Source organism: Salminus brasiliensis, chromosome 6 (genome assembly GCF_030463535.1).
Source record: "Salminus brasiliensis chromosome 6, fSalBra1.hap2, whole genome shotgun sequence".
Lineage (NCBI taxonomy): Eukaryota > Metazoa > Chordata > Actinopteri > Characiformes > Bryconidae > Salminus > Salminus brasiliensis.
This window is the reverse complement of record NC_132883.1, coordinates 32,090,494-32,110,779: the sequence shown is the minus strand read 5'-3', so window position 1 is coordinate 32,110,779 and position 20,286 is coordinate 32,090,494. Positions and strand designations below refer to the sequence as shown.

The 20,286-nt window shown below is 36.5% G+C and overlaps 1 protein-coding gene across 4 annotated transcripts in view; it reads left to right on the top strand.

Moving 5' to 3' along the window:
- The window catches only part of dock5 (dedicator of cytokinesis 5), a 59,601-nt gene that overhangs the window by 11,910 nt on the left and 27,405 nt on the right, over window positions 1-20,286 (top strand). For 3 of the 4 annotated variants that reach the window (XM_072682032.1, XM_072682035.1, XM_072682036.1), the window contains exons 13-31: window positions 1,172-1,297; window positions 1,597-1,721; window positions 3,502-3,600; window positions 5,566-5,638; window positions 5,863-5,966; window positions 6,099-6,279; window positions 6,358-6,455; window positions 6,547-6,636; window positions 6,941-7,041; window positions 7,603-7,737; window positions 8,319-8,430; window positions 8,736-8,806; window positions 9,048-9,154; window positions 9,305-9,441; window positions 9,600-9,695; window positions 9,886-9,984; window positions 16,873-17,043; window positions 18,139-18,239; window positions 18,418-18,476. In XM_072682032.1, the coding sequence (XP_072538133.1) occupies window positions 1,172-1,297; window positions 1,597-1,721; window positions 3,502-3,600; window positions 5,566-5,638; window positions 5,863-5,966; window positions 6,099-6,279; window positions 6,358-6,455; window positions 6,547-6,636; window positions 6,941-7,041; window positions 7,603-7,737; window positions 8,319-8,430; window positions 8,736-8,806; window positions 9,048-9,154; window positions 9,305-9,441; window positions 9,600-9,695; window positions 9,886-9,984; window positions 16,873-17,043; window positions 18,139-18,239; window positions 18,418-18,476 (2,085 nt within the window). The remainder of the gene's footprint in view (window positions 1-1,171; window positions 1,298-1,596; window positions 1,722-3,501; window positions 3,601-5,565; window positions 5,639-5,862; window positions 5,967-6,098; window positions 6,280-6,357; window positions 6,456-6,546; window positions 6,637-6,940; window positions 7,042-7,602; window positions 7,738-8,318; window positions 8,431-8,735; window positions 8,807-9,047; window positions 9,155-9,304; window positions 9,442-9,599; window positions 9,696-9,885; window positions 9,985-16,872; window positions 17,044-18,138; window positions 18,240-18,417; window positions 18,477-20,286) is intronic. The other variant, XM_072682034.1, reaches the window with a different exon arrangement.

Here is a 20,286-nt window from a genome sequence, read left to right as displayed (position 1 = left end):
TATATATATAGTGGGGGGAAAAGGATTTAGTCAGTCACCAATTGTGCAAGTTCTCCCACTTAAAAAAATGTAATTGACATCATAGGTAGACCTCAACTATGAGAGACAAAATGAGAAAAAAAATTTCTGAAAATCACATGTCTGATTTTTAAAGAATTTTTTTGCAAATAATGGTGGAAAATTTGGTCACCTACAAACAAGCAAGATTTCTGGCTGTCACAGACCTGTAACTTCTTCTTTAAGAGGCTTCTCTGTCCTCCACTCATTGCCTGTATTAATGGCACCTGTTTGAACTCGTTAACAGTATAAAAGACACCTGTCCACAACCTCAAACAGTCACACTTCAAACTCCACTATGGTGAAGTCCAAAGAGCTGTCGAAGGACACCAGAAACAAAATTGTAGACCTGCACCAGGCTGGGAAGACTGAATCTGCAATAGGCAAGCAGGTTGGTGTGAAAAAATCTACTGTGGGAGCAATAATCAGAAAATAGAAGACCTACAAGACCGCTGCTAATCTCCCGATCAGGGGCCCCACGCAAGATCTCAGCCCACGGGGTCAAAATGATCACAAGAACGGTGAGCAAAAATCCCAGAACCACACGGGGGGACCTAGTGAATGACCTGCAGAAAGCTGGGACCAACGTTACAAAGGCTACCGTCAGTAACACACTATGCCCCAAGGGACTCAGATCTTGCAGTGCCAGACGTGTTCCCCTGCAAATCCGGTACAAATCCGGGCGGGTCTGAAGTTTGCTAGAGACCATTTGGATGTTCCGGAAGAGTATTGGGAGAATGTCTTATGGTCAGATGAAACCAAAGTAGAACTGTTTGGTACAAACACAACTTGTTGTGTTTGGAGGAGAGTGAATGCTGAGTTGCATATATAACAAAGTATTGAGATGAACTTTTGTTATTGACCAAATGCTTATTTTCCACCATTATTTGCAAATAAATTCTTTAAAAATCAGACAATGTGATTTTCTGAATTTCTTTTTCTCATTTTGTCTCTCATAGTTGAGGTCTACCTATGATGTCAATTACAGGCCTCTTTCATCTTTTTAAGTGGGAGAACTTGCACAATTGGTGACTGACTAAAAACTTTTTTTCCCCACTGTATATACTTTCTTCCATTTGTCAGTTTACTTTGTGTCCACTGCCTTTTTCCTCAGGTCTGTTTGTTACTCTAAAGCTGCTCCCAGGTGATCTTGCCCAGGTTCAGAAAAACTATCCTCACTTTGTGGATCGTTCAACAGCCATAGTCAGGAAGATGGGCTTTCCTGAAATCATTCTCCCAGGTTGGTAGACCCCTTTTTCAAGTGCATGATACCATTTTCACGCTAGATAAATACATGTTAGGAGTCTTATTTAGCAGTATGCTAGTAGGTTTGTAGTTAAGTATACTTAATTACAAGCTTATGAAACCTAAATGGTGTGTATAATTTACTGAGCTTTGGGAATACAACATCTTGTATGACCACACAGCATTTTAAGACACTACTACTTCTTACATTACAACTTTATCATGTCCCATTTTATGTACATATTGTGCCACTCTAGTGATACACATGTGTAGCCAGTGTTTGTCTCTACACAGGAAATGTGAGGAATGACATCTATGTGACGCTGCTGCAGGGAGAATTTGATCGGGGCAAAAAGAAGACGCCTAAAAACGTAGAAGTTGTGATGAGTGTGCTTGATGATGAAGGGAATCAAATAGAGGTAAACAAACGACATATAATTAGTAAGTAGTCCCAAAGATGTTGGGATGTTCAGAAAGTACTAAGGAGTAATAAACTGTTTGAATAATGACATCAACGACGTTCAACTTGCCTGACTTGTGAAGAAAATCTTTTACAAAATGTATGTTTAATTAGATATACAGCAGGTGAAATAAGTATATGTCAGTAACATCAAAATTGGTGACATGTTTAATACTTACTTCACCCGCTGTTTGTACTAATACATTTATCCAGGCAATGGAATACATACTGTATTCTGTAATGTGTTTATGAAATGTGTTGATTAATTCAATTGGTAATATTCTATCAAAAATAATGCAGGCAGCTTTGAAAGCAAGGAAACTGGCTTACAAAAAGATCCAAATGATATTAGATCTGTTATCAAAAGGAATATAAATTATTGACCTTACATATTGAGAAATGCATATAGCATTCAATTACTGAACATGCAATTATTGGCAACCCTGATGTTAGTACTTTGTACAACCCCATTTTGCCAACAAGACAGCTCTTAATTTCCTCCTATAACATTTCACATAATGGGAGAATACAGAGAGCGGGACCTTCGACCATTCCTCTTTGCACAATCTTTCTAAATCGTCCAGAATCCTGGGTCCTCTCCTATGCACTCTCCTCTTCAGCTCACCCCACAGGTTTTCAATCGAGTTGATGTCTGTGGACTGAGATGACCATGAGAGGAGTGTAATTTTGTGATGACCCATCTTCAGCTTTCGGGCAGAGGCCATAATTTTCCATAATTATCCTTATTTAATAATCCTTGTATTATGAGTTCATGATGCCATGCACCCTAACAAGGTTCCAGGGGGCTTTGGAAGAGAAACAGGCCCACAGCATCACTAATCCTCCCCCATACCTTACAGTGGGCATGAGGTGCTTTTTTTGCTTATTTTCTTTTGTGCTATGCCAGACTCACTTGCCAAAAAGCTCTTAAACATTTTTCTCAATTCAGTTGAGTTAAATTTTCATTGCCTCTGCAATAAAAAAAAAATCATTTTATAATTGAATAATAATTGTGGAGGTATGTAATTAATTATGTAATTTTCTAGTTGCAGTCATGATTCTTTTTGTTTTACATATTAAAGGTTCCTTTCTGAAAATGACTCAGGTTGGCATTGTAAAGTTCTATCTGCAGTCCAGGTGGTATAATTTGTGAAAATGAAAACAATAATCAAAATTCATTCAGTAAAATTAGGCTGTTCAGCGTTCAGGGCAGGCCTGTTCATGGTAATCACAACCCAACAGTTAAATGGGCTTTTATACTTAGTGAGCTAATATGATTAATTCATGTTAGTCGACATATCTACATAGTAGAAAACTAGGATTAAAGCAGGATAAATTATTTTTAACTTGGTTAAATGTCAGTTTGCAATTGCAGTGCCAACAGGATTCTCAACATGATGAGCGCTCTATCTGTAACTGGTACATTATAGAAAATAATATTTCCAGATATCCTGGAAATATAACTCTAAGTAATTCAAGGCAGTTACTTAAGAATGAAAATTAAAAAAGTTTTTTCAACTTTGAACATGAAATCTTTTAAATCTCACCACGTGCAGATAGAGCCATTTAATTATACGCCTCTGATCTGTCATTGTTAGTCTGCCCTTACAAATGTGTCTGCCATAGAGATGTTTCTTAACAAAATGTACAAGGTTTGCATGCCAAATTATACCCACTTCCTGCAGAAATTGGAATATGGAAGATGAATTCATACCCGTGTTCTTTCTGTGTCTGATTAGAAAGCAATATTCCCTGGAGCTGGCTATGATGGGGTCACGGAATACAAGTCTGTCATTTATTACCAGGTCAAGCAGCCTTGCTGGAACGAGACTGTAAAGGTTGGGGTCCCATAGCTGTTTTCTGTTTTCCAGTAGTACAGTCAGTGGTCATATAGCACCAGATATATGATTTGCTTTTGTTTAATGTCTGAGGCCTTAGTGGAAACTATTGATTTTTCAGACACTTTTCTTTTTAGCTCCTGATGACCGTGTTGGATTAGCAGAATACAGAACATAATGATGCAAATGTTAGACTTGGTAAATTATTTATTAAATCTACATGGTTAGTATTGTTAGTAATACATGTTGATAATAACACATTATACGCATCCAAACACCATGGAAAAACGCCCACAGTTGGACAGTGTCTGACTGATTTTAATGCGACACAAATAGATAGAAGTGGTAATAAACAGCATATTACTGTTTTTATTGCAGTTTGGCCATCTTAATTTTAAACTCTGAGTTGGTGAGGTTCTCTTGACTCTCCAAGTAAATCTGACTAGTGGGGGCATTCCAGTTTAAATTTTCTGTTTGCAACCCTGTAAATCAAAATAAATGCACCACAAGTGACATTTAGAATTTGATTTGCTTTGTTTCTCAAAGGGAAATGTAGTTTTTTTTTGTGTTTTTGTTTTGTTGGACATTTACTTTTGTAAGATGTCTCCTCATGTATAGAAGCAGTCAAGATGTGACTGAAGTAGTAGTGGGCAGTATATTGATCAATTCAGTCGACTGTTTAAAAGTTGTCTAAAGGTCTGCGTTTTTTTTGTTAAAAAACTGGCAACAAAAACGCACAAAGCTAAATTAAGCACTGCATAACTTAGACACATAACAAACAGCACAAACACTTGGTACTAATGTGTTGCTAGCAACAGTAGGCAAGCTCTCTCCACATGCAAAACCACACACAAAAAGCCAAACACTTTCAGTAGTAATAGTTTAAAAACTAAAGAGTTATTGTGGTAAAACTGAACTTAAACATTTGTTTTATTTCTATTCAAGTTCAGTGTTTAACTTTCCAAAATAATAAAAATCTACAAAAATATACCATTACCTTGAAAGATCTTTGGTTATGTCAGATATTGGTTACAGCCCTAGATTGAAGTGTAGACGTTTAGTTTTAATTCAAGGGGATCAACAATAAATAACCAAAAAAGTGTTGTAGAATTATACAGTTTTTTTATGTACTTAAATGAAAATCCTTTGAAGTCTGGAACCAATGGACCTCACCAAATGCGTAAAACTCTGAGGATAGTGTAGCACTGTCAGTAGCCACATCGTCAATAAACACCAGTGATCCAGTTCCATTGACAACCATATATGTCATAACACTTCCTCCACTATGTTTGGCAGATGGGATATGCTTTGAATCATGAGCCCTTCTTTTCCTTCTCCATACTCTTCTCCTCCTTTCATCCTGATACAAGTTAATCTATGTTACTGGTACAAGTTACAATGATGCACCTTTATTAATGATGTTCTTTTTACTTGCGTGTGCGTGTGCGTGTGCGTGTGCGTGTGTGTGTCTGTGTGTGTGTCTGTGTGTGTGTGTGTGTGTTGCCCCCCCTTTACCCCACCAAAATAAGGCTGTGATTATCCACTCTAGTTGTCTTCTGTATTTTTTCGTCTTGCTGAGCTTGCCAGCGCGCTTCTTCTTTTTGTGCTACAGAGTGTACTAAATTGTTGATTTGGCCACCTGTACATTTCTGTTATGTCTCTGATATGCGTCTTTAGACCATATATAAAATTCTACTGTTACAAAATTATTTCTGCAAATATATGCTGCAAATTAATCACTTTGAATCATCTTAATTATAATTCTACACTTTAATCACATTTTTATATTGTCATTTCAGATCCATTATGAGGGTGTACATAGGCAACATTATGGAAATAGTAACATTGACCACGCTGTACATACTGCCTAGTGAAGTCAGGGAAAGAGTGTTGATTATGAGTAACTTTAATGTAAAAGCAAATGTGCTTTGTGTGATTTCATATCTTTACTTCTTTTTGTTTTAGGTGGCCATCCCAATAGAAGATGTGTGCCGCTGTCATCTCAGCATGACTTTCAGACACCGATCCTCTCAAGATTGTGGGCTGTTTTAAAGTTTATAGAAAGATTACATCCATACAAATACACTCGTTGATCTAGTCTTACTGTATGATATTGTTTAAATACTTGTTTCTCACTTTTTTATATATTTATATATTTGTATATTTCATTCATTCATGTGATTTTATGTGTATTCATGTGTGTGTGTGTGTGTATAAAATGTTTATATAATTTTTTTATAAATAAGTTTTTTTGTCTTTTAGCGAGAGACAAGTCTGAAAAACCATTTGGAATGGCTTTTGTTCGGCTGATGAAGTCAGATGGTACCACTCTACGAGATGGAAAACATGACCTCATCGTCTACAAGGTAGACCTGCAATCGCCAGCTTTTCAAGTTTTCCTGTGTTTTTTCTACTTTTTCTGTTCTTTAAGATCAACATAAAAATTTTTTTTTGTTCTTTTCATAGCATACTCATGTTATTTTTTTTGTGTGTTCAAGGTGGATGTAAAGAAAGCAGAAGATGCCAAGACCTATCTGACACTGCCTGGTTGTTGGGCTGAGGTGGAGGAGTATGAAACACAAAGCGGGAAACCTTTCCAGAATACATCGCTTATTCCAGTCACCAAGGACAGTTTCCAGATCAGCACGCTCACTTGTTCCACCAAGCTCACACAGAATGGTCTGAACATTTTTAAAAGCTTCCAAAATGTTAAGAAAAAATATATATTATATTTATTTTACTCTTTCTGTCTTTCAGTGGACCTTCTAGGCCTTCTCAACTGGAGATCAAATCCAGACAAATTGGAAAAAAATCTTCAGAGACTGATGGAGGTGGATGGAGGAGAGATTGTTAAGGTAGGTTTCCATACTATTATAGGTGTAAAAAAAAAGTGCAAAAGCTTGGTTTTCTGATATCATATCAATTATTTTGTTCCTTTTCCTATAGTTCCTTCAGGATACACTGGATGCCCTCTTTAACATCATGATGGAGACTTCAGAGAAGGATACTTATGATTCTTTGGTTTTCAATGCTTTGGTGAGCACAAATGTGTTTTCGCTACCATGGATTCCTTGTGTTTTTTTTTGGCCGACTATTAAAAATCAAGTTGTTGTCGTTTATAACCATCAAAATGAAAATAAACAATTGAAAAAATATCAGTCTGAATGTAATGAATGTATATAATATACAAGTTTCACTTTTTGAGTGGAATTACTGAAATAAGCACCTGTATTGGCCATAACAAAGGATTGATTGACAGAAGCTTGTAATCCTTTCTTTTCCTGGTGAATGCTGCAGTATCAAATGAATTTACCTTCACATTCTCATCTTCTTTGACCAGGTGTTCATAATTTCCCTGATTGGGGACATAAAATTTCAGCACTTCAACCCGGTACTTGAGACATACATAAACAAGCACTTCAGTGCCACTCTAGCTTACATGTAAGAGCTTTTCTTCACTTTTTACATTTTCTTCCTTTTCATGTTGGGGAAAAGTTAGCTTTCTCGTTAAAAAAAAAGCCAACATGACTCAGTTTCAATTTTACTTGAGTAAAATAAAAATAACCCATTTTAATTTATTGACAGTGTAAATTACATTATTTTACTGTGACTTCTTTTGGTTTTTGAAAATAGAAAAACAATAATAATTATTTAAATTAATGTCGTCAACTGTCATGCCTGAAACAGATAAAGAGTCTGGCAAATGAAACAGAAGTTTAATGATAGGAATGTACTGAAATAAGACTCTTCTTCACATTTGCATTTTATTATTTTTCTATACAGTTTTGTCATTTTGTTCTTTGTACCAAAATGTGTGTTAGTGTTATCCATCTTACACCCTTAGTTTTGCTTGTATGAATGGACCACCAGGACTTGAAAGAAAATCTATATGTAGATGTCTTTTAAAATTTATGTTTTTTTTTTTCTTTTTTGCATGATTGTGACCAATTACAATTTTACTGATTCTTTCTTTGCTGCTTTATTCTGCTGCTTTTTCTGCAGGAAATTGACCAAAGTGTTGAACTATCACATTAGTCATGCTGAGGACCCAGCTCACACAGATAGGCTATATGCTGCCCTAAAGTCCTTTAAGTACCTCTTCCGTTTCATTGTACAGTCTCGCGTCCTTTACCTCAGGTGGGTCTAATCTCACAGTGCCCAGCATTTTTGTTATACTAAAGTACTACATTGCATGTTGTAATGTCAAGACAAGGGCTAATATTGGTGTGTATTCTGTTCATTTAGTTTTCTTGAATCTTTCTGCCAGCCTTAATTCTGAATCTGCTTTATTCATGGTTATTAATTATTTTCTTATTCTCTCTATGCAGGACCATAGTTATGTAGTCGTTTAAATAAAATAAAATACATACCATATACATTTATTCATATATACAGTAATATTATTCATATATACATATAATTTATTCATATATACTCTTATATATCGCTGTTGGCTTTCTCCCTGGGGGTCTTTGATTCTTCATGTCTTCTTACGTTATTTCTTTTTTGTCTCTGTTTTTTACTAATTGCTAATTATGTAAAGCTGCTTTGTGATGACAACAGTTGTAAAAAGCGCTATACAAATACATTTTACTTGACTTGACTTGACTTCACATATGTATTAATGTGTTTGTGCAGAGGACCTCTTGACTTAAAATAACAACCAATATATTTCTAACACTGACATTTGGGAATTTGTGCTGTGTCATGTTTTTTAGATTTTATGGAAGCAGTGAGAATGGGGAGGAGTTTTTCAACTCTATTCGTACACTCTTCCTGTCCATCAACAGCCTGATGAACAGGCCCCTGGATGAGGCTGTGAAGATAAAGGTGGTACTATAGAAAAAATGTGGCCTTTTTCTATTTATTAAAACACAAAATACAAGCGGATGTATGGTGGAGGTTTCTCTTGTAACTCAGGGTTTATGTTTACTATTTTGATAAGTCACAGATGCTATGTATTGTGGAAACCAGCTTTTTAACAGTACAGTAGTTTGTTACATATTAAAAAAACAGCTGTGTATATATCATCTGCTATGTTCTTTTTTATCAATGAGATTATTTTGGTCAACTGAAGATCTAAAGTTAGTATTAAGTTAGTAGTTCACCTACATCGTTTTTCATTTTTTCTTCAGGGAGCAATTTTGAAATACCTTCCAACCATCATTAATGACATCCAGCAAGTTTTTGATCCAGTGGAGCTCAGGTAAGGTCACACTGACAGTAGTCACTGTTGTGCTAGGCATTAGTAGAATTTATCATACCATTTTTATTGTTTTTTTATTTTTTTTTCTTCAAGTAGTTAATCTCTATGTTGTCCTTTGTTTAAAGGTTTGTATGTGATGTTCCCTCAAATTACAATTGTTGTTCAATTACTTCTGTCACAATTCATTATGCATTTCAAATGTTATCAAATGTTTTTTTTATCATCTGTCATGGTCTGGAAGCGTTCTGCTGGCTAAGTTTATTGCGAGTATTCCAGACTCTCAGCTGGTGAGGCAGAAGTTGGGCTGTATGGTGAAGATTGTGGAGAGTGACCTATTTAAACTGCCTGGTGAGAAACCCATAAGCTGCACTCAAAATGAAACTTGGCAAAATGGTGGTAGTAGAAGCAAAGCAGAATGTGATGTGCAATAAGTACATAGTAAATATATATTAAATGCATATTAAATGCATCACCTGAACAGTGCATTTCTTTGTCCAGACTGCCGTGATGTACTCTTGCCCCTGCTCACTGACCAGCTAAGTGGCCAGCTGGATGACCATTCCAGTAAGCCTGACCATGAGGCCTGTGTTCAGCTCCTGAGTACTGTACTGGACATGCTGGACCGCAAAGATGTGGTTTGTATCTAATGAGAAATAATGTCCAAATTATATAGAGAAATTTCAGGACTTTCAGCTTACCTCTGAATTTGTGTAAGATACTGCCTGCTTACATCAATTTCAGGTTTCAGTCAGAACTTCTTATTTTCTTTTATTTGTCCTCTCATTTTTTCCAGGGTCCCATGAGGGATCATGTACGGTTAATTATGGAGCGCCTCTTGCGGAGGGTCAATCGCACAGTCATCAGTATGAGCAGAGACTCTCCTCTAATGGTAAGGAACCTTGAATGCAGGATGTATAAAATAAGTAAACTTGTTATTGCTGATTGAGTTTGATATTTTCTTTCTTGTTAGACATTAATTTTATATGTTGTATTACTGTCTTGTAGAGCATAAAACATATGTAAAATATTATTATTTATTTATTTATTTATTTTGCTTCTCTTTTTATCCCTGGGCATAGGGCCATTACCTGGCTTGCATGACTGCTATCTTGAAACAAATGGAGGATACACACTATACCCACTACATTAGCACCTTTAAAACCAGACAGGACATCATTGTAAGTTTTACCTTTTTCTACTATGAAAGGTTTCTACCCTTTTAGTTAGTCACATGTACTCCTGATTTGACTCTGCTCCTATTGAAATAATTAGCAAATGGCTAAAATAGTGGATTAAAAATTAAAAAATTAAATACACATAAACAGATTAGATTCATGAACATTGGCTTTCCCACATATTCATGTTTCTGGAAATCCTTTTTTTTTATCTTTATTAGAAATGTCTTAATTTGGAGAACTGTCTTGATGTTCAGAATTATATTCAATCAATTTGTATCAGTGCCATATACTGTACATAATAAATATCACAATATATCATTTCTATCTAGAAAAAAGTCATGAGTTGAGGTCTGGCAAAACCAATATTCAATGTCCAAACAGACTAATTATTAAAAATAAGTTCAGCTCCTGAGTACTGTACTGGACATGCTGGACCGCAAAGATGTGGTTTGTATCTAATGAGAAATAATGTCCAAATTATATAGAGAAATTTCAGGACTTTCAGCTTACCTCTGAATTTGTGTAAGATACTGCCTGCTTACATCAATTTCAGGTTTCAGTCAGAACTTCTTATTTTCTTTTATTTGTCCTCTCATTTTTTCCAGGGTCCCATGAGGGATCATGTATGATCATGATGTTCAGAATTATATTCAATCAATTTGTATCAGTGCCATATACTGTACATAATAAATATCACAATATATCATTTCTATCTAGAAAAAAGTCATGAGTTGAGGTCTGGCAAAACCAATATTCAATGTCCAAACAGACTAATTATTAAAAATAATTAGTCCAAACAGACTAATTATTAAAAATAATTGTCTGTGAGTGAAAAGTACTTACCTTTTGACAGTATGTGTTATCCAGATGTGGTTAGTAGAAATGCGACTAACATGTTAAATCTGGTTAAGATGCGCATCTGACCACCCATTGTGGTTTGAGTAATCTGGCTTTTCATGGGGTCTAGAAATGTGATTGATCACTAAAAGCATACGTTCATGTAAGGTAACAGCTTAAGATGACATGTTGTGTTAAATGTTGTGTGGTGGTTACCATAAAACAAACAAAAAAGGTGAAAATGATAATGCTGATTGTTTTAAAGACAATAAGTTAACTAGTGGCGTGTTTTACCTTTATAAAATGCAACAGATATGAGGTTTCATTCAAATATAATTCAAGTTTATTTATTTATTTTTATTATGACAAAAGCACAAACACTATCAGTAATATAGCCCAGTGAGCTCTAAATAACCATGCTGTGGCAGCATTTCTGTAGTGCCCTGTATAATTCAATTTGTGTCATTACATTTAGGTTACATAATACACAAGGCTTGTGATTATATGCAAAGTACTTAATTGTTTATTTCATTTAGATTTGAAAATGCGTGACCTGAGATTGTATAAAAAAAATACTTAGTTGTGCGCAGAGCCTCCCGATGGTCGATCTGGCTCAACTTTGGCAATCAACGTCATACTTGCTGTTCATGTTTGTGTCAATTTAATTGGAGAGCCTCTCAATGACTGATCTAACTTTTAACATCCTTTGAAGATGTCCTCAGAATTTCATTGTGACTAAATGTCTTATTTGGTCAACAGTACACAAAACATGTCAGAGACTAATTATTTATAACAATTCCTGCACCTTTTTGATCAATGTGTTTGTGCCACAAATAGTCCAAATGTCAGCATCTTTTAGATAATTATTTGCCTTCAGTCTGGTCAAGTCCAGTTTCAACAATCTGATTCATGGAACTAGTTAGAAAAGTGCATTTGTCACTTGGTGTTTCATATGGCAATATGAATATGCTGGATGTTTTCGTGTTGTGCTCCCTTGTGACCAATCTTTTCAAAACTTCGCTGGGTAATAGATTATGCATAGGCATAGATATATATCTATTTTAATCTACATCCTGATTGGTGATCCTGTCAAATGCATGCTTCAATCTGATTGGCTAATAACAACCACAATAATTGACAAAGTTTTTCTTAAAAAGTTAAAAAATTAAAGAATAAGAAGAATAAAGAATAAGATGAAATGTTACAATCTTCATTTATCTTATTCTTTATGCCCTCTATACCCCTTTTGACAAATGAAGGGCATAGTGGTCAAAATGATTAAATAACAATCAAAGTGTATCATTACTTAGATTAAAGGAGCATTAGTCAAGATTCAAGAATTGATGATCTCTGGTGAAGACAACATAGATTTTTCCCCCTCCTTTTGGATCTGCCTTCCATTCTCTGCCATGAACACAGCACCTCCTAAAATCTCTTTTTCAGAGAGATTCATCAACTAATCATGCTACACATGTACACTACAAATTCTTCTTGGTCTAGTGGTGGTGTTTAGCCAGAGCATGCATTTAACTTCATTGTCTGGGGGACGTGTGGTGTTAGCACCCGAATGTGTGGTATTGCATTTTTGAAAGTGAAATTATAAATCTATAAACAATTACAATTTGACTTGCAAATATTTGCTGCTACAACAATAGCTAAGTGTATTTACAATTCAGTATTTATTTGTAATGAGCTCCCATGAGTTTATCGGTCAGTACCTGTGTTAGCTGGTTTGCATTGTTTGCAATGCAAACAATGACCTCACTCAGCTGTGATTTTAAGATTTATCTACTCAATTTGTTCAAATTGATATAGCAGAAAATGATTGTAGTAACCAGTAGCAATGTCACAATATCAGGAATCTGGTAGTCTGTACCAATACCAGTGACATTCTCAGATTCTCTGAGACTAATTTCGATACCACATCAAAAAACCAATGCAATTAAATAAATAAATGTCTGCATTTACACAAAACCTCCACAGGGGTTTTTCCCTCTCTCTTAAAGTAATACAAATATGTAACTGTTATTTAAAACAAAACAAAATAAAATCTAAAACAAAGTATTTTAAACAATCAATACATGTGTAGATGTATTATGCTGCCCCTCTCAGTTCTGGAGAATTACAATACTGTGTATTTATGATGAGTGTCAATAGTACCAAAAGGAAACAAAACTACTGCAACCAGGCAGGAAAGAAATGCCAGAATATTAATTCCCTCTGCAATCTGGCTACATTATGATTAGAACTATGATACTAATACAGGTAATATGGATTGGACCTACATAAAGATTATTAAATACAGTTGATAGTTGTGTCATCAGAAAGAAAGTTATAGGGTCATGCCTTTTAAAACAGTCAATTTACCAGAAACTGCATCTCTTCTGAAGAAATAGTGCTATCAGTTATATATTATACAGGTAATTCATCAATATAACTCTGACAGTGAACTTGTGGTTTCTGCCAATAGATGTACATACACTTGGGATTAATATAGAAGGTAAATATGAGATACACAAAACAAAAGATAACTGTGGTGTTGTAACTAAATAAACACTGTCAAACTGAACTTTTTAGGAAACTGGCCCCTGGGCTGTACCCTGGGAATGATCACCAACAGTCTCCTTGATGGGTGTGATCACCTGAGCTATAGAATTGTATTCATTCTTGTGGAATTCGCGGTTTGAAAGGACACAGTGCAAATTACTGTTTTGGTACACAAAAATGCATGTTTGGGAAAAATAACCAGCGACTTCTTCCTGTAAACACAGAAGAGTGAAGGAACCTTTAACATGTGATTTGATTCCAAGAGCACTAACACATGAACCACCCTTTACTTCTATCATGAGTACACACCATGTCAAATCAAGTGGGTTTTATTGTCATTTCAACTATATACAGAGTACACAGTGAAACGAAACAACATTCCTCCAGGACCATGGTGCAACATAGACACAGTGCATACAGAACACAAGTGCAACACAATACAAGTGCAGACAGACAACACAACACAGTACAGACAGAGAATAATAAATAATTAGGGGTAGTGTGCAAATTATGCAGTGTGCAATAAATATTGAGTCCAGTGAGGTAGTAAAGTTATTTGTGCAAAATGCTTCCCATATTGTCTGGGGTAAATAGTTGGAGAGGGAGAGGGAGAGGGAGGGAGAGGGAGAGGGAGAGGGAGAGAGAGGATGTGTGTGCATGGAAGAGGAAAAAAAAAACATCAGTTCAGTCTTTGGAGTTGAGAAGTCTGATGGCTTGGGGGAAGAAGCTATTGTTGGACCGGATGCTGCGGTACCTTCTTCCTGATGGCAGGAGGGAGAACATTCTGGGTGAAGGGTGGGTGGAGTCATCCACAATGCTGGTTGCTTTGCGGATGCAGCGGGCAGTGTTAATGTCCATGACGGAGGGGAGAGAGACTCTGATGATCCTCTCAGCCGTCCTCACAATACGAGGGTCTTGCGGTCAGCGGCTGTGCAGGTCCCAAACCAGGCAGTGATGCAGCTGCTCAGGATGCTCTCTATGGTCCCTCTATAGAAGAGGGTGAGGATGGGTGGAGGGAAACGGGCCTTTCTCAGCTTCCGGAGGAAGTAGAGACGCTGCTGGGCTTTCTTGGCTGTAGAGCTGGTGTTCAGGGACCAGATGAGGTTCTCCGCTAAGTGGACACCAAGAAACTTGGTGCACTTAACGATCTCCACAGAGGAGCCGTTGATGCTAAGCGGAGAGTGGTCGTGTCTTGTTTTCCTGAAGTGAACAACCATTTCCTTGGTCTTTTCTACATTCAAGGGAAGGTTGTTGACTGTACACCAGTCTGTCAGCTGCTGCACCTCCTCTCTGTATGCTGACTCGTCGCCTTTGCTGATGAGACCCAGCACAGTTGTATCATCTGCAAACTTTATGATGCTGTTAGAACTGTGTTGCGAAATGAGTCAGTGGGGTGAACAGCAGGGTGAACAGGGGTGAGGTTAGGTCAAACTTATTAATGAAACTGATCCCTTTCTCCTATTTAGAAACAGATTTAGCACAAATATGTACAGATTATATATATATATATATATATATATATATATATATATATATATATATATATATATATATATACACACACACACAGTGGGGGGAAAAAAGTATTTAGTCAGTCACCAATTGTGCAAGTTCTCCCACTTAAAAAAATGAGAGACGCCTGTAATTGACATCATAGGTAGACCTCAACTATGAGAGACAAAATGAGAAAAAAAAATCTGTACCTGTATTAATGGCACCTGTTTGAACTTGTTAACAGTATAAAAGACACCTGCCCACAACCTCAAACAGTCACACTCCAAACTCCACTATGGTGAAGACCAAAGAGCTGTCGAAGGACACCAGAAACAAAATTGTAGACCTGCACCAGGCTTGGAAGACTGAATCTGCAGTAGGCAAGCAGTTTGGTGTGAAGAAATCTACTGTGGGAGCAATAATCAGAAAATGGGAAGCTAATCACTGCTAATCTCCCTCGATCAGGGGCTCCACGCAAGATCTCAGCCCGTGGGGTCAAAATGATCACAAGAACGGTGAGCAAAAATCCCAGAACCCCCCGGGGGGACCTAGTGAAAGAAAAGAAAGCTGGGACCAACGTTACAAAGTCTACCGTCAGTAACACACTTTGCCGCAAGGGACTCAGATCTTGCAGTGCCAGACGTGTTCCCCTGCTTAAGCCAGTACATATCCGGGCGCATCTGAAGTTTGCTAGAGAGCATTTGGATGTTCCGGAAGAGTATTGGGAGAATGTCTTATGGTCAGATGAAACCAAAGTAGAACTGTTTGGTACAAGCACAACTCGTTGTGTTTGGAGGAGAGTGAATGCTGAGTTGCATCCAAAGAACACCATACCAACTGTGAATCATGGGGGTGGCAACATCATGCTTTGGGGCTGTTTCTCTGCAAAGGGACTAGGACGACTGGTCTGTGTACATGAAAGAATGAATGGGGCCATGTATTGTGAGATTTTGAGTGCAAACCTCCTTACATCAGCAAGGGCATTGAAGATGAAATGTGGCTGGGTCTTTCAGCATGACAATGATCCCAAGCACACTGCCAGGGCAACAAAGGAGTGGCTTCGTAAGAAGCATTTCAAGGTCCTGGAGTGGCCTAGCCAGTCTCCAGATCTCATCCCCATAGAAAACCTTTGGAGGGAGTTGAAAGTCCATGTTGCCCGCCGACAGGCCCAAAACATCACTGCTCTAGAGGAGATCTGCATGGAGGAATGTGCCAACATACCAGCAACGGTGTGTGCCAACCTTGTGAAGACTTACAGAAAACGTTTGACCTCGTCATTGCAAACAAAGGATATATAACAAAGTATTGAGATGAACTTTTGTTATTGACCAAATACTTATTTTCTTACTTATGTGATTTTCTAAAAAAAAATTTTCTCATTTTGTCTCTCATAGTTGAGGTCTACCTATGATGTCAATTACAGGCCTCTCTCATCTTTTTAAGTGGGAGAACTTGCACAATTGGTGACTGACTAAATACTTTTTTCCCCCACTGTGTGTGTGTGTGTGTGTGTGTATATGTGTGTGTATATATATATATATATATATATATATATATATATATGTGTGTGTATATATATATATACTTACATTAACTTGTACTTAACTTAAGTACAAGTGTAGTGTGTGTTTGCAAGGGGTGTGTGTGATGAGATATATTTTATTTTATGTATGTGACCGGTGAGAGAGCTTTGTAATGGACTGGACAAATTAGATGCTGTTTTAATAATTATTATTATTCTTGGTGGTGGTGGAAGCATATTGTGTGACCTAAATATATGCATTCAATTATACATTCAAATTTACATGACTGCTTTTAAAATTGTTTCTCTTTAAATAGTTCTGTAACCCCTGTGGTTTAAGCAGTACCTTCAAGATTAATAAATATTTTTCAGGTAAAAAATAGTCTGACAGATGGCTAAAGCTCTTAATGTCAGTCCTGTATTTCCTGTTGTTGTAAATTTAGGATGAACATCTGCATGTTGTCTCACAACATATATTTCCTTACCAGGACTTTCTGATGGAGACATTTATAATGTTCAAGGACCTGATGGGAAATGTATTCCCTTCTGATTGGATGATCATCAATCTTCTGCAAATGCAAGTGTTTCTGCGGGCCATAAACCTGTACTCTGATGTCCTCAACCAGTACTTCTTGGACCCTGCTCATTTCCATTTGCAGGTTAGTGTTTAATGTATTTGTTTTCCCATTTATCTTCCCAATGACTGCCAGTTGCTGAACTCCATCTGGGAACATTTAAATGCATTTAACATATTTAACATTTGAACGCATTTAAAATGCTCATACATTATTAAAATCTAGATTTAGCAGTTTGTCAAACTATTTAGCAATAAATGCTGCTTCTTTTTTGTATTAGGATTATTGCATCCGAGCCACAAACCTTTTTGGTATACTTCTGTCTATAGTGCTGAAAAAAGTTTGTATTTCTGAACGAATCTATCCTGAAATGTAATTATATAATTATGTATTATGTATTATATTATAATTATGTACATTATTATATGTATTATATATAATTTAATAATACTTTACATGCCCTAAAACTGGACAAACTGCTGCTCCTGCTGTGTCCTAGGTAAACTAGACAAGCTTGTAGGAGTAGACTGACATGATCTTAAGCTGAACTTAACTGCTTGCACTTTTGTGGAATGAGTGTCTGCATTGAAATTGAAGCCCACTGGCTACAGTTTGTTTCATGGTTTTACAAATACAATATGGGATGTGGATTGGTAGTAGTTGATTTTTCACTTTTTATTTGACATGTTCTGTAATGTCATTAACAAACATGGAACAAATTTAGTCAGCTTGAATTGACATGCAATGATTGATAGGTAAACTTTCCTGCAACTTTCTGAGAATAAACCTCCAAACCATGTCGCAGAAGCCGAATCATTTATTGTATCTGCAATTCTGTATCAGACGTGGTATCATGCCACCCTCTGAAAGAGCAGGAGTAATATTTTGTAAAGTTTTGTCACAGTAGATTTCAGTTAAGTTTACCTCAGTTAGCCAGTTGCATGATTCAGGAGCCTTGATTTGCCTTTCGAGCAATTCTATGAGCCGTTTCCTAAGTTTTTTACTCAGACCTCAGGTTGACCTCCATGGTTGCTGTTCTGCTCACTTAACTATTCACTGTAACAGAATTTTTGACCAAGGGTGACCAACGTTTTATATGCCACTGTATATACTGTATCTCTCTTGTAAAATGCTTTCAACCTTATTAAAAAAGCTTATTTTTCTCTAATTGCCGCATAGCTTTGGAACAATTACTTTTACCTCACTGTGTCATTTATTACCCACAAATCACTGCAACTGGAGGCCTTTTCACCCGAGAAACGCAATAAAGTTCTTAACAAGTGAGTTCACTACACAGCACAGTCATAAAAATGTACTATTGAATTTTAAGGACATCTGTGAACAGAGGTTTAACAAGTTTATTTATTTATTTATTGTCATTCATTGCTACTGCCTGTTTACCCTTAATGCTGTGTATGCTGACTTCATTTGACTTCACTTCTGTTTATTAATTTGCAGATATGAGGACATGAGAAAAAGCATTGGATTTAAACTACGAGATATGTGGTACAATCTTGGTAAGGACATGTATTTAGTCTGTGCAGTCTTAAGCAAACCTTTGGGCACCCCTAAACATATTACACGACTTCTTTGTTTCTGTGTGCAAATAAACAAAAGTAAACAAATCCTGTACAGGAAACAAGTTTTCTGCATATATTGGAGTTTTTGCCACAATCATTTTTTGCAATATGTTAAATTAAGCAAATAAACATTTCTGAACTGGGTTCTCTTAAAGAATGTAAAAAATAAACAAAACTGTGAATTTATTAATCAAATCATTTCCAGTTTATTTTTATAGCTTGGAATTGTCACAAAGCATCTTTACAGGAATCAATAATAGAAGCCAAAGGTGACAATGGCAAGGAAAAACTCCCAAAAGACTCACAAGGGGAGCCCATTCTCCTGTAGTTGGAACTACTTAATAATTGACTGTTCTTCTGCTTAGATGGTAAAACTAATGAAAGTAAGAGCCCAACATGGTCTTTAGATAGATGTGACGGAAGGGTGGGCAGCTGGTCTGACGCGGGTGGCAGGGGAGCCCGACAATCAGTCTGGTGGGTGGACAGCTGATCTGACGGGAGCCGGTCTTCCGTTAAGTCAGGCCAGATAAATGGGCAGTCATTAGCTCAAAGAAGTTAAACAGATGGAGTTAGTTCTGTTTGGATTAATGGAGCAGCAGTTGTACATGTTGAACAGTATCAGAGTGTGGCAGATCTAACTAAAACAGCCTAATTAAAAGGAGAGAGCCTGATGGTAACACAGCCACAGGCACACCCTAAAACACCGGCATACATCTGCTCCACCATCCACAAACCTGTGTGATAATGTGCATAATAAGGATTTTTTTTTTTAAACAGCAGCCCAATTCCATGTAAAACTTGACAAGTTCATGGTTTGGTGGTACTTCCAGACCATACTTTCAATGACTTGTACTTGTACAAAACTGGTAAAACGAAAAAAGAAATTATAATAAAAAACTTAATATATTAATAATATCAATCTAATTTGATTAGATTAAATAATTATATTTTTAGACTTTTAGATTAAATTTAATTATGAGTTTGACATGTCAATGGTTTTAACACAAATACTAATTAATTTCAGACAGAATATTTATTTGATAAATTCACAAAACAAGAATGTATTCAACATTAATTTAGGCAGCATTTCTCTCCCTTGTGACTGGGTGTTTCACTGTGAAAAGGCGGTAAAAACTGTTTGTGTATGATTTGTTCTTTGGAGTGCTATGGAGTATACACTGTATGCGTAGCTTATAGGTATGGGCGTCGTTTTATAAGTGTAATACGGAACCAAATTTTGCAAGCACAAGTTCCTCCCAAAAATGGTTCACCACTTGTTAGGGAGTGTGCACAGTCCCTGTATAACAGTCTAGGTCTGAAATAATTATTTTTCTGCAGTGGCTATTTCCCAGTAATACACCAGTTTGGTATCTGTTGAACTCATTGTCTATGAAAAGTGAGTTTTACATCACCATAAACTGAAAGATTGCTGTTCAAGAAAAAAGCCCCTGTTTAAAAATGTACACCTTCAAACTGACCAATGTTTGCAGCTGCCCATATTGACAAGAGAAAGGTACCTGTATGAAGGTTTGCCAGAGGCTTGTTGATGACCACCTAAACCAACTAGTAAAGGTGCAAGTTGTTAAGGGACATTTAATAATTTTATCTTGTGTGCTTTATGCATATATTTGACCCTGTATGTATAACTTTGGCCCCGTGTCCACAGCAATGATAGCTTCACTGCCTGTTTTACAAGTTCATCATGTAAAAAAATGAAATCACTTTTAAAAGTCACAGAGCTATCACC